At 37.2% G+C, this 15,025-nt stretch overlaps 1 protein-coding gene across 1 annotated transcript in view; it reads left to right on the top strand.

Annotated features, from left to right (window-relative positions):
• LOC144959956 (uncharacterized) overlaps positions 1 to 15,025 on the top strand; it is a 72,971-nt gene that overhangs the window by 39,627 nt on the left and 18,319 nt on the right. Inside the window, exon 6 of the mRNA XM_078892833.1 lies at positions 6,626 to 6,703. Coding sequence (XP_078748959.1) covers positions 6,626 to 6,703 — 78 coding nt within the window. The remainder of the gene's footprint in view (positions 1 to 6,625; positions 6,704 to 15,025) is intronic.

Raw genomic sequence — 15,025 nt, 5'->3', positions numbered from 1 at the left:
GCCTGTTTGGCGATATTACAATTTTTTTCCCCGACAGAGACAACGCTGTTAACGGCCATGTACTCACTTTACATCTGAGTACGGTGAGTGAGGAGCCTTTACCAAGGACTCAACTATGCGCCGAGCGACGATCGAACCCAGGATCTTCCAATCCACTAGATCACCTACCCCCCCCCCCCCTCCTTTCCCCCTTCCTCTTCCTCTACATTCATATTTATTAATGTGACATCCATCGTATTTGATTGACTAAGGGTAAACCCAAAGCGTCCACATCATTTGCCTTTGTAAAGCGAATTGAAGCTTCTATCGTATTTTGTGATTGGGATTTAGAGCATGATCAAATCGTATTGTGTCCGTGAACCGAATGACTCCGCCGCAATCTGATACCCCCCCCCCCCCTCAAAAAAAAAAAACAAAAACAAAAAAAAAAAACAAAAAAAAAAAAAAACAACCCTAACATATTTTTAAAGTTTTGGCCTGAAAACTCGTCCTTAAAATATTGATCAATTAATGTGACCCTAATCTTGCAAATATTTTTTTAAAAAACAAACACCAAAAAAAAAATAAAAAAATATCTCAAAACTTTTCCATTGAAAAAACTTCTTTGAAGTCCCAGGTTTGAGAGTTTGTGACAAGATGAGGTTGCCATTTTCATCGATCGATATAATTTGAAGGACAAGTTTTCTGGCCAATTTAAACAAAATAGTTTGGCCTTTTTTTTTTTTTTTTGAGATATCGCGGCAGGGACCCATTGGAGCAGAGAGAGAGAGAGAGAGAGAGAGAGAGAGAGAGAGAGAGAGAGAGAGAGAGAGAGGGGAGAGAGAGAGAGAGGGGGAGAGAGAGAGAGAGAGTTGGGAGCGGGGGGGGGGGGGGGGTTGTAGGTCACCAAGTGCTAGTGCTAGTACTAGTACAGTTGTACGGCTACACACACCTCCAAATTCATTTCGTCAACCCAGCTCCGAAAGTCTTCCTCTGCCGTAAGAACTGTTTCGTATCCACCTTCAAGTTTGGTTTCTGGACAGTGGAGGTAGGATGATGTGGTCGCTGGTCTCTGGAGCTGCCTGAAATTTCCGGCGTGCGGGCATCACACAGTTCCCTAGTTCCCATCTGCATAATATTTGATGCAGTTCTGCCATTAAGACGAGGCGATTTGAGGAAACCCAGTATGTCCTGGCATTGTGGAATGCAGGTGTTCTTTTGGTGGGATCTTTTATGATGTTTCCTCCAAGTGCTAAATACTAAATACAAGGCAGTTTGGAAGAAAACTATTTTTTAAGAAAGCAGATTACTCTTGATGAGTGCTCAACCAAACTTTTTAAATCGGGAAAGATGAAAGATGTGTCTGGAAAGATGAAAGATGTGTCTGGAAAGATGAAAGATGTGTCTGGAAAGATGAAAGATGTGTCTGGAAAGATGAAAGATGTGTTTATGACAAGGTGCTAGATAAAGCAGATATAACAAAAAAAAAAAAAAAAAAAAAAAAAAAAAAAAAAAAAAAAAACAAAAAAAAAACAACAACAAAAACAAACAAACAAAAAAAAACATGAAATATCAGTCTGTCTTGACTGTGAATCGAACCTCCAACCTTCCGTTATCAGTCTACAAACTGTTCTGAGCTTTGATCCCCGGTCGAGGTTGGGCTAGGTGTTTTTTTTTTTTATGTTTGTTTGTTTGTTGTTGTTGTTTTTTAAATATTTTTTCCCCCTTTTATTTTTCTGTTGCTTGCTTGTTTGATGTTGCTGTTTTTTTTTATTTTTTTATTTTTTTTTTTTTGGGGGGGGGGGGTAATCTTGCCGTTTTCTTTTCGTTTAAACTCATTTCCAAATCAGAATTGTTGGAATGCATTTTCCATTTATTTATTTATCTTTAAAACAAACAAACAAACAAACAAACAATAAATTGATGCCAGTTACAGACAGAGTCACGAGTAGCAAATCCCAGACTGTTTTTAGACGGCCCGTGTTAGGCCGTGGCCATGGCCGTCGTACGGTTAGGCCACTGAAGTCTAACGTAACAGTAGAATTCTGAGGGCTAGGCACAAATTAACATGGGATGGTAATGTATTGCCGTAGTACAATATTATATTATATTTTGTCATTGGCAGACTGTATCATGTGGAGTCTGTCTCTCTCTCTCTCTCTCTCTCTCTCTCTCTCTCTCTCTCTCTCTCTCTCTCTATATATATATATATATATATATATATATATGCGCCGCGCGCGCGTGTGTGTGTGTGTGTGTGTGTTTTAACTGTCTCCGAGTTCTCTGCCTCCGAATCTCTTTCCTCTTTCTCTCCATCCATCCATTCATCTATCCACCCATCTGATCCATCCATTCAACCATCCACCCATCCATCCATCCCTGCCTAATCCCCCCTCTCACGTCCTTGTCCTCCCATAAACCTGGTTAAAGCTTTTTGAATTTTAAATCGAACGAATGGAATGGAATGCTACCGTTCCACCTGCTCCTCTCCCCCCCCCCCCCCTTGTTTTTCCCCCCTTGTTCGTTCTTCCTTTTCGTAAAATCCAATCTTCAAACGGGATGACGATATTGATTGATTGTGTTGATGCCTTCAGACAGACACATAAATGGATGTTGAAGCATGCAGACACTTACATCGATAATGGATGAGAAATAAGAGAGTAGATACGTGGCATACACAGAGAGAGAGAGAGATAAGAGGAGAGATAGAGATTACAGAGAGAGAAGAAAGAGAAAGAGAGAGATAGAGATACACAGAGAGAGAGAGAGAGAAAGAAGAGAGATAGAGATAGACGAGGAAGAGATAGAGAGAGAGAAAGAGAGAGAGATAGAGATTCACAGAGAGAGAGAGAAAGAGAGAGATAGAGATACACAGAGAGAGAGAGAAAGAGAGAGAGAGATAGAGATACACAGAGAGAGAGAAAGAGAGAGAGATAGAATACACAGAGAGAGAGAAAGAGAGAGATAGAGATGCACAGAGAGAGAGAAAGAGAGAGATAGAGATACACAGAGAGAGAGAGAAAGAGAGAGATAGAGATACACAGAGAGAGAGAACGAGAGAGAGAGAGATAGAGATACACAGAGAGAGAGAGAAGAAGAGATAGAGATAAGAGATAGAGAAGAGAAGAGAGAGAGAAGATAGAGATGAGAGATAGAGATACACGAGAGAGAGGAGAGAGAAAGAGGAGAGAGATAGAGATACACAGAGAGAGAGAGAAAGAGAGAGATAGAGATACACAGAGAGAGAGAGAGAAAGAGAGAGAGAGATAGATAGAGATACAGAGAGAGAGAAAGAGAGAGATAGAGATACACAGAGAGAGAAAGAGAGAGATAGAGATACACAGAGAGAGAGATAGAGATACACAGAGAGAGAGAAAGAGAGAGAGAGATAGAGATACACACACAGAGAGAGAGAGAAAGAGAGAGATAGAGATACACAGAGAGAGAAAGAGAGAGAGATACACAGAGAGAGAGAGAGAAAGAGACAGATAGAGATACACACAAACAGAGAGAGAGAGAGAGAAAGAGAGAGATAGAGATACACACAGAGAGAGAGAAAGAGAGAGATAGAGATACAGAGAGAGAGAGAAAGAGAGAGATAGAGATACACAGAGAGAGAGAAAGAGAGAGATAGAGATACACAGAGAGAGAGAAAGAGAGAGATAGAGATACACAGAGAGAGAGAGAGATAGAGATACACAGAGAGAGAGAGAAAGAGAGAGATAGAGATACAGAGAGAGAGAGAAAGAGAGAGATAGAGATACACAGAGAGAGAAAGAGAGAGAGAGAGAGATAGAGATACACAGAGAGAGAGAGAGAAAGAGAGAGATAGAGATACACAGAGAGAGAGAGAAAGAGAGAGAGAGAGAAAGAGAGAGATAGAGATACACAGAGAGAGAGAGAAAGAGAGAGAGATAGAGATACACAGAGAGAGAGAGAAAGAGAGAGATAGAGATACACAGAGAGAGAGAGAGAGAAAGAGAGAGAGAGAAAGAGAGAGATAGAGATACACAGAGAGAGAGAGAAAGAGAGAGAGAGATAGAGATACACAGAGAGAGAGAAAGAGAGAGAGAGAGAAAGAGAGAGAGAGAGAAAGAGAGAGAGGGAGAAAGAGAGAGAGAGAGAAAGAGATAGAGAAAGAGAGAGAGAAAGAGAGAAAGAGAGAGAGAGAAAGAGAGAAAAAGAGAGAAAGAGAGAGAGAGAGAGAAAGAGAGAGAGAGAGAAAGAGAGAGAGAAAGAGAGAGAGAGAAAGAAAGAGAGAGAAAGAGAAGAAGAGAGAAGAGAGAGGAGAAGAAGAGAGAAGAGAGAAAGAGAGAGAGAGAGAGAGAGAGAGAGAGAAGAGAGAGAGAGAGAGAGTACATATCCAGACATGCCTACTACCAGGATTAAAATTCGTAAAATTACGATATTTTGGTTCCAATTTAAAAAAAAATAATAATAAATAAATAAATAAAAATTTTAAAATTGTTCAATGACGATATTGATTGTCTTGATGCTTCAGACACATAAATGGATGTTAAAGCATGCAGGCACTTATACATCGATAATGGATAAGAAATAAGAGAGTAGATAAGTGGCCAACCAAGAGGTTACATACCAGACCTGTCTACTCATACGAAACAATTCGTAGAATTGCGAAATTTTGGCTCCAATTTAAAAAGATAAATAAATAAATAAATAAATTGAGCGTTTGTATAACGCAATGATGATGTTGATTGTTTTGATGTATTCAGACACATAAATGGATGTTGAAGCATGCAGGCGCTTGCATCGATAATGGATAAGGAATAAGAGAGTAGATACGTGGCCAACCAAGAGGGTAAGAAATAAGAGAGTAGATACGTGGCCATCCAAGAGGGTAAGAAATAAGAGAGTAAATACGTGGCCAACCAAGAGGGTAAGAAATAAGAGAGTAGATACGTGGCCAACCAAGAGGTTACATACCAGACCTGTCTACTCCTACGAAACAATTCGTAGAATTGCGAAATTTTGGCTCCAATTTAAAAAGATAAATAAATAAATAAATAAATAAATAAATTGAGCGTTTGTATAACGCAATGATGATGTTGATTGTTTTGATGTATTCAGACACATAAATGGATGTTGAAGCATGCAGGCGCTTGCATCGATAATGGATAAGAAATAAGAGAGTAGATACGTGGTCAACCAAGAGAGTAAGAAATAAGAGAGTAGATACGTGGCCAACCAAGAGGGTAAGAAATAAGAGAGTAGATACGTGGCCAACCAAGAGGGTAAGAAATAAGAGAGTAGATACGTGGCTAACCAAGAGGGTAAGAAATAAGAGAGTAGATACGTGGCCAACCAAGAGGGTAAGAAATAAGAGAGTAGATACGTGGCCAACCAAGAGGGACAGAAATAAGAGAGTAAATACGTGGCCAACCAAGAGGGTAAGAAATAAGAGAGTAGATACGTGGCCAACCAAGAGGGTAAGAAATAAGAGAGTAGATACGTGGCCAACCAAGAGGGTAAGAAATAAGAGAGTAGATACGTGGCCAACCAAGAGGGTAAGAAATAAGAGAGTAGATACGTGGCCAACCAAGAGGGTAAAAAATAAGAGAGTAGATACGTGGCCAACCAAGAGGGTAAGAAATAAGAGAGTAAATACGTGGCCAACCAAGAGGGTAAGAAATAAGAGAGTAGATACGTGGCCAACCAAGAGGGTAAAAAATAAGAGAGTAAATACGTGGTCAACCAAGAGGGTAAGAAATAAGAGAGTAAATACGTGGTCAACCAAGAGGGTAAGAAATTAGAGAGTAAATACGTGGCCAACCAAGAGGGTAAGAAATAAGAGAGTAAATACGTGGTCAACCAAGAGGGTAAGAAATAAGAGAGTAAATACGTGGTCAACCAAGAGGGTAAGAAATAAGAGAGTAAATACGTGGCCAACCAAAAGGGTAAGAAATAAGAGAGTAAATACGTGGTCAACCAAGAGGGTAAGAAATAAGAGAGTAAATACGTGGTCAACCAAGAGGGTAAGAAATAAGAGAGTAAATACGTGGTCAACCAAGAGGGTAAGAAATAAGAGAGTAAATACGTGGTTAACCAAGAGGGTAAGAAATAAGAGAGTAAATAAGTGGTCAACCAAGAGGGTAAGAAATAAGAGAGTAAATACGTGGTCAACCAAGAGGTTAAGAAATAAGAGAGTAAATACGTGGTCAACCAAGAGGGTAAGAAATAAGAGAGTAAATACGTGGTCAACCAAGAGGGTAAGAAATAAGAGAGTAAATACGTGGTCAACCAAGAGGGTAAGAAATAAGAGAGTAAATACGTGGTCAACCAAGAGGGTAAGAAATTAGAGAGTAAATACGTGGCCAACCAAGAGGGTAAGAAATAAGAGAGTAAATACGTGGTCAACCAAGAGGGTAAGAAATAAGAGAGTAAATACGTGGTCAACCAAGAGGGTAAGAAATAAGAGAGTAAATACGTGGTCAACCAAGAGGGTACATACCCCATACCCAGACATGCCTACTTTACCACGAAAAATTCGTAGAATTACGAAATATTTGGCCTCAATTTCAGAAGTTCATAAGATCTCTAAGTCATACCCCCCCCCCCACCCCAACTGTTCTCCCAAACACATGATAAGGTGTAATGTATCCACCCTCTATTTTGTTTGTCCTTACAGAGGTGAATTACGAATGCCCTCACTGTAACCGGTTGTTCTGCTCTGAGAGACTTTTGAAAGATCACACGAGGAGACACGGTAAGTGATTTGCTAACCCACGATGTTTGTTTGTTTGTTTGTTTGGTATAATTATGATAAACACATTGTTTGTTTGTGTGTTTATTTGGTATAATGATAAACACATCATCATCATCATTATTATTATTATTATTATTATTATTATTATTATTATTATTATTATTATTATTATTATTATTGTTATTATTTTATTTATTTATTTATTTATTTTAAAATTATTTTTAAAATATATATATATATATATATATATATATATATATATATATATATATATATATATATATATATATATATATTATATATGTATTAATACCGGATAGGGAGACTTTTGGTACCCCTATTAGTTCATTTTACAGTACTTTACCAATAGGGAGACCAAAATCCGGTCCCCCTATTGATTTGACCTCTAGCACATTCACTTTTCTATTTTTAGTTTAAGGTTGTCAACCCAACCGTCAAGGATATATAATTGTAAATCATAGTATTGAAGTTATTTGTTAAACACCACAGTAAGAAGAGTTATGCCTAAATTTTCACGTTGGTCAATAAGGTGACCGCCTGAAAAAAGTACAATAGGGGTACCAGTGTTTTCATCGATATATTTCAATAGTGAGGCAATATATCTTTCCGAAATTTTCTCTAAAATTCTAGAGCATTATATGGATTTTTATAGTAATGAAAACCTAATATAAAATTGTGTGAAAGTTGATGAACTGAGGAATGAACAAGATATACGAATTATAATCTATTTTTAGAAACAGATTTATCGAATCTTGGTCCGGATTCTTATCTTGGTGACAAGAGACAAGCAAACATAGTAACTCTTTTTTTCGTGAAACGTATGTTTAGTCAATTTCGCGCATAAAGAGGCACTCGGCACTCACTCACTCTGCAAGTCGGTAGTAGGTGGTTATCAGTTATCAGCTCGGCCTTTAGTTCTTAGTCAAACGCTTCATCAAACCCATTATTGAGTAGCATGTTGATGCCTGATGCCAGTTGAAGCCATCTCGACGTCGTGAAATGGAGCATCTTCTGTCATAGCAGTAGAATCGTCAGATGCCGCATTTAAATCCTCCATTCCAGGCGTTGCTGTTGCCATATCGATCTTCGAAATGATTTGGTCTAGACGTCAAGTTGACTCGTTCTATGTCTGAAGAGATTTTAAAGTGCAATACCTAACATTATAACTTGATCTACAAAAGAGTCTTTTTAAATGAACCGCTGTGTTTCTATATTTTTCAAGAACCAAGGATATCTGATAACCACTGACTACTGACTTACAAAGAGAGTGGCCGACGGACGTCCTCTCTATAGCCGCAAGTATTTTTTCGTCACTTGCTGAGTTCCAAACTAGACGTCTATGGCATCGTGGGGTAAATTGATGCTGGAGGCATCATTGAAGAGACACCGAGATAATTATAATGGTAAGTTATTGGCCATTCTTATTACATCACAGTTGATTTAAGATTTTCAATAGGGTAGACATCACACACCGATTGATGATTGTCACTTGTCAGTCAGTCATTTGGAAGTGGAGTCAGATAATTCGGGAACTTCTGTAGACTGTAGATTCACACTAGTGAGTAAGATCTGTCGTTTACTACTAATACTACTACTACTACCACTACTACTTTTAGTTTTAGCGCTATCCAACTCAACACTTCTCGTGTTTATTTTATTTTGGCAAAACTAGAATGGATTTTTGAAAAGAATATAAAATAATTTAAACTTAAACCTGTCTTTGCATCTTGCTTTATGCATACAGTATGCCATATCACAGCCATCACAAAATCATAGTTTAATGTTGAGAATATGCTATTTCTTTTGTAACTTCAGATCAGAGAGATTTGAGCTTTAAAAATCCTGAAAAATGTCTTGCTGTCAATCCAGACAACCCTTTTGATGTGATCTATGATGTTAATGGTAAGAATGTAATTTGATGAGGAAATGAATAACATTGAGGTACACATAGTTTGCTTTTTTTTTTTTTTTTTTTGAGTCATGATGTGTAATACTATTACAGTCCACTCCGGATAATTGCAACTCATTTAATCGCAACTTTCGGTTAATCACAATATTTCCTAAGCAATGGAAATAATTCTATATAAAAGTCACTGGTTAATTGCAACAAACTTCGGTTTTTTAAAAAGTGGTAAATTCAAGAAATCAAACAGTATATCATGATTAAATTTCATCATGGATGAAATCGTGACAGGTTGAAGAATCGAGAGTGAGCAGGATTTAATGCTACAGTAGTGTGTCACCACTCTGTTAGAGTCGAAAGAGGGCGGGGCTCTGCAGTATGGGTTTGTGACGTCATCGGTGGCCATTAAATAGAAGAGGGGTGGGGCTGGTCATAATCTTGACAACAGGTTATAAATGACAGTTATAAAGAGAGACTGAGCGATATCCTTTGTTTTAGGATTAACAACTGTGCATTGTGACCAATGAGTTTGGTGAGAGCTTATTGTCTCTCATTAAGGCTAATCTCTTTAACTCTGACAAATGTTGAATTGTTGAGAAAAAAGATTGAAACTTCTTCCAATCTGAATAAGATATCGGCTTGCTTCATAGCTGCTTTTGGTTGACAAATCTACACGGGGCTGCCATATGGTTTTTGTTTCAATCAAATTGCTCTATATGTGGTTGACTAAGAATATTATTTACTGGTTTGAGTTGACAATAAATGTGTAAAATGTTGAAATAGTGGACAGGAAACTGAATTTCGGTTAATCCCAACATTTTCGATGATCCCAAGGTATTGCGATTATCCTAAGTGGACTGTACCTGAATCTTGAACGAAAAACTATCATATGGATATGATTATAGACAGATTGGTTTCTGGAATTATATTTCCGTCCTCCCTTGCCAACTCTGACGTTCTTGAAATTTAAAAGAAAATAGCCAGAAGGTTTCGGACTTAATTTTCTTTTTTTTCCAAAGGACAATAGTCATAAGGTAAATAATTTTAAAAAAATCCTTTTACAGCATAAGATGGCATGATTTTTTGTTTAAGAGTTTAGAGAAAAACTTGCACATGATAGTCTTCAGCTTTTTTTTGTTGTTTTTATTTTCTATATAGACTCCAACTCAGAGCCTGAAAGTGATGCAGAACAAAGTTTCATATCACATGATTCATTTGTGGTAAGTATGTACATTAAAATAAAATCATAACATTTGTATAGCGTTTATCCACAGTTGGCACCATGCTCAAAATGCTTCACATCACCATATTTTGTGGTGGACAAAACACATTTGCCACAAAAGATGAGACCTGCAGTCTGTTAGGCGCAATACAATATTTCAGGACAAGGACAACACTGTTTTACACCAGTGAGATCTCCTAGTTTTTTGTTGTTAAAAATTTTTCTTTGCAGTGGACTTCGCCAACAATAACACTATTTTAAACCTTCCTCGTTATATTTTGAAGTGATATTCATTGATGAGCCATTCACATTTGAAGTCGTTTGTTTTTTATTTGACAAAATGTGAAAATGATGCGTTTCCAGGAAAAATTAAAATAGCTTCTGTTGGGATTATACTTTTGATCTCGCATTTTGTCCAAATTCTCTTGCATCGTAATGTTTATCAACTTTTTTTGTTAACTATATTGCAGTTGCAAGGTTAGGAAGTTCATATTGTTGCAATGACAACCGTTTATATGTCCAGAATCGTAGTGATATAAAAAATTGTTTTGTAGTTGTTGGTCCTGGTGTAGGATTTAAAGAGTTGGTTAAAAACGGTTTACTGAAACCCTGGTTGGTGTATCTATATTTATCCAAGCACAGTTGAACATATTAAATACTTAGACAATATGTCTGCCTTTCTCAACTCTTTTTTATTATACTTGCATTATTAACCAGCTAATTGTTTAGTTGGATTATTAAACAATGGCTCTTCATGTTTATTGTCAACATGAATAAATTGATTGATCTGTCATCTTTTCCACAAAATTACAGGGTCCCGATTTTGTTGCTGACTCCGAGTCTGATTCCTCCACGTACTCTGTGAGGTACCCAATGCTGAGTACATCATTGTCTCTGGAACCTAGTGCTCATTCCCCAACTCAGTCAGAGCCTCATCCACAACTATCACAGACTGAACCTCGTTGCCAGTCTGGGACCCAGGTTCAACCCGAATGCTATACACTTGCAAACCAACGTGTTACGTGCAATGGTGAGTCATTTTTTTGTCATTCTTCTCCTTTGATATTTGTGGGATCAATTTTAATTTACCCATTCCTTTTAAAAGAAAACTTCCACCCCCTCCATGGTGCTGCATTTGTGTTATTGCATTTTTTTCTGTTTTGGCAGTGCTGCGTCGCAAAATACGCTACCATTTACATAACAAGCACAAATCCAAATTTGATAGGGTGGACATCTTAGAATCTGAAACCCCAATGTGTGAGTGATATCAGTGAAACCAGCCATAAAAATGTTCATGTTTATTTTATTGGGGTTTTTTTTGTCTGTAATAGACTTAAATTGCTTGTATTGTAAGTGTTAAAATGGTTTTTTTGTTACAACCCATCTATATATTAAAACTGTTTCTTTGTATTTCTATGATGCTTAAGGCTTTTTTTCACAGACCAGCTGGAAACTTAACGAGAATCAGAGTAGATAACATTTTTATTAATCTTGCAACCTAAACAGTATATGATGATTGGGAGCATTTAAAGAAAAGCACATTTTCTTTTTAATTTGTCGGTACTAAAATTATACTTTGATAATGTCTGCTGTGCTACAAACCCTTTTGACTTCCAGGTTCAATATTTTTCTTTATTCTAAAATTCTTGGGTGTCCTTTCAATGACAACTGAGATCATTAAAATTCAGCTCACAACATGATGTGTGTAGATTTGATGAAAACATATGTTCGAGTTGAGAAGCAGTGTTCACGAACTTGCTGATCGTTTTTACTAGCATTTATTTTCCTAACTTACCTGTGTCAATTAAAAAGGCAAGACTCAAATATTTTCTATCTGAACAGTGTGTTTGTTATTGAAATATTTCCGGCATATACATGTCATATTTCATTCCCACAAAATATAAATCAGGATTAAGTTGTCTGGGCATCAGCATCGTTCAGGCAGTTGGGGGGAAGTCTTTAAGGAATTAATGAAGCCGATGCTCAACCGGTCTGGAGGACGTTTGATTGATGTCGGCTGTTTGTTCTGCCAGCCGGTGATGTTTTCTCACTCCCTCAATGACAAAGAAAGTCATTGTTATGACTATGAACTATAGTCTATTATTACTTTTGTTACTATATTAATTGTTACTTATTGCCGCTACTGTTATTATTATTATTATTATTATTATTATTATTATTATTATTATTATTATGATATTGCCTTCATTGCATTCTATTACTATTATTGATATAATTAATTTCTGATTGTTGTAAATAATTTATGTGAATTGAATTTTGTCGATTGGCCAAGGGCCTACAATAAACTTAAATGAAATGTTAGTCTTTGGATAGGACTTGGGTCTATTCTTGATTGCTTTTCCGCCTGGGTCGAGTGAAGCATTTGGAGTAAATTTTGTTGCTCAACGTAAAAAACATGACGCTTACCATTCCGCTGATACTGATCCCTCCAAGGGGTGGTTGGGGAAAAACCTAAAATTCTTTTGACATTCTGTCTGATTTTTCGCTGAAACAACAAAGGACAATCTATGTATTCAGATGAGACTTCAATGTGTTACTATTCCGATTTATGTTCATATTTTGATTATAATGAAGAGGGAACCCTGAACCCAGTGAAGTGGGTGGATTGATCTATTTATTTCTATTTCAAAACAAAAATATGGCGTCTTTTCACTGGATTTGTTATGTGGCAGAGGTCTCCACAAATCTAACATACCTCTTCCAAAGGAATAGATGGTAGAAAAGTATATAACAAGAAGGAATTATGACAGTTACTTGTCCAGGCCTTAAATATTTGGAATGCTATTCCTCTCTATCGCTGTCATGTAGCTGATGTGCATACGATCTGTCTATTGATTTATTTTCATAGTTCATAGCATGATGTGCTTTATTTTCTTCTTTTTTTTTTCCAGAGAAATACAAAAAGCCAAGGAGACCCTGTCCATACTGTGGACAGTTGCAAACAAAACTCTCAAGGCATTTGATGAGGAAACACAAAGATGAGACAGAAGTTACAGAGGCCATGAAACAGCCTGTAAAGGAAAGGGATAGAACAATGGAGAATCTCAAGAAAAAGGGCATTTTTTATTCAAACACTAGAAACAATTCAATAGTTATGCGTGAGAGAGCACAAGGGTCACATGAAGTTGTTATGTGTGCTGGCTGTAAGGGGTTTTACTCTGGACGAAGGGTTTATGAACACAAAAAGAAATGTAGTACTGAGCATGCTCTGTGTACTGGGGTTGTAAAATTTTATCCCGTGGCTCCCAATGCAAGTAAAGAAATAAAGGAGAATATTCTTGACAAATTTCGGAATGATGAAGTGGGAAATTTGTGTCGATCAGACAAAGCTATAGTATTGTTAGGAACAAAATTGTGGAGTAAAAGTTCAAAGAAGGAGAGAAAAGTTATAATGAGTGATTTACGCATCTTAGGAAATTTGATTTTAAAAACTAGGAAGAGAACAAATCAACCTTCTTTCTCTGGAGAGGACGTGGTGAAGCGTTGTAACTTTAACCTTTACCGCCACTCCCTAAAACGCACCCTATTCACCACATGTGTGGTCTTTTAGACCCGCCTATAGCTAAATAGAGATTTATTTCTTACGTCTCATTCGCCACTCGCGGGTCCTCTTAGACCCGGTGACTTGGGAAGAGAGAAGTAGCCTATTTTGTGCCACCGATTCGCCACCCGCGAGGTCTTTTGGACCCATCTCTCTCTCTCTCTCTCTCTCTCTCTCTCTCTCTCTCTCTCTCTCTCTCTCTCTCTCTCTCTCTCTCTCTCTGAATAATATTAATAATAGTAATAATAATAATAATAATAATAGTAATAATAATAATAATAATAATAATAATAATAATAATAATAATAATAATAATAATAATAACGAAGATGATGATGATAATGATGGTGATAGTAATAATAATAATAATAATAATAATAATAATAATAATAATAATAATAATAATAATAATAATAATAATAATAATAATAATACGGTAATAATGGTGATGATGATGATAATATAACAATATGATAATAATAATAATAATAATAATAATAATAATAATAATAATAATAATAATAATAATAATAATAATAATAATAATAATAATAATAATAATAATAATAATGATGATGATGATGATGATGGTGATGATGATGATGATATTAATTTGATAATAATTTGTGTGTTGGTACGTTATATTCGGCTGGTGATGTTGCGAGTTTTAAAAAATAAATAAACGCACAGCATCATCTGCAGGTTTGATATCCCAATTCCTTATGGGCTCATTGTGTTGTAACGGAAATCTAAATAGGATTCCACAGTCTGACGTCACGTCCGCCTAGTGCTGAGGAGGTTTACATTCATGTTCCGTTTGGTCTGGTAGCTCACCAGTGTGGTGCTGTCCTTGAATGCAAACATGGATTGGTGAAGGGAGAGATGCTTTTTGTCCTTAAATATCTGAGGCAAAAACGTCTTGTTCCTCCTTACTGTCCCCACAAGAGTTAGCTTTTGGCGCAGCAGTTTTTGGGACAGCTCGAAGTCTGTGAAGTAATTGTCACAAGTGACGTTCCTTCCAGACTGAAAATAGCGCTGGACCAGGTTTAGAACAGTAGATGCTCCAACACTGCTGGCTGTTTTGCGCTGTTCCCTTTCCAAGATATGGTATGCCGTAGCACGGAAAGGCGTTGGCGGCATCACACACCCAAAATATTTTGATGCCATACTTGTCAGGCTTCGAGGGGATATACTGCAGAAAGGCACAACGACCACGGAAATTGACAAGTTGCTCGTCTACTGTGAGGGCTTCTCCCGGCGCATAGTGCATCTGAAGGGCAATCTGGAACTTGTTCCAAATGTCCCTGATTGGAGCAAACAGATCCCTGGCTCTTCGTTGGCTTCTCGTCAAACCGCATGTAAGTCAAAAGAGACGAAAAACGGTTCCGAGAGAAACAAGCCCGTAAAATTTGCAGTCCATCCAAAACATCGAACAACATCTTTATATCTGTCATGTTTTCCTTCCTGGAGCTTGCATACAGCAAGCACCCAATAAGGGCAGAGATCTCATCCCTTGTGCAGACTGTCCATTTCATGCCTTTCACCCTCCTCCCTTCAATATTTGTGTATTTTACGCACTCGTCGATCATGAACGCCGTGAAAAACAGCAGAAAG

The sequence above is a fragment of the Berghia stephanieae genome, chromosome 14 (assembly GCF_034508935.2).
Source record: "Berghia stephanieae isolate SIO BIC M18660-M18661 chromosome 14, UCSD_Bste_1.3, whole genome shotgun sequence".
Classification (NCBI taxonomy): domain Eukaryota; kingdom Metazoa; phylum Mollusca; class Gastropoda; order Nudibranchia; family Aeolidiidae; genus Berghia; species Berghia stephanieae.
Note: the sequence above shows the minus strand (reverse complement) of the source record. Positions and strands in the feature narration are given on the sequence as shown.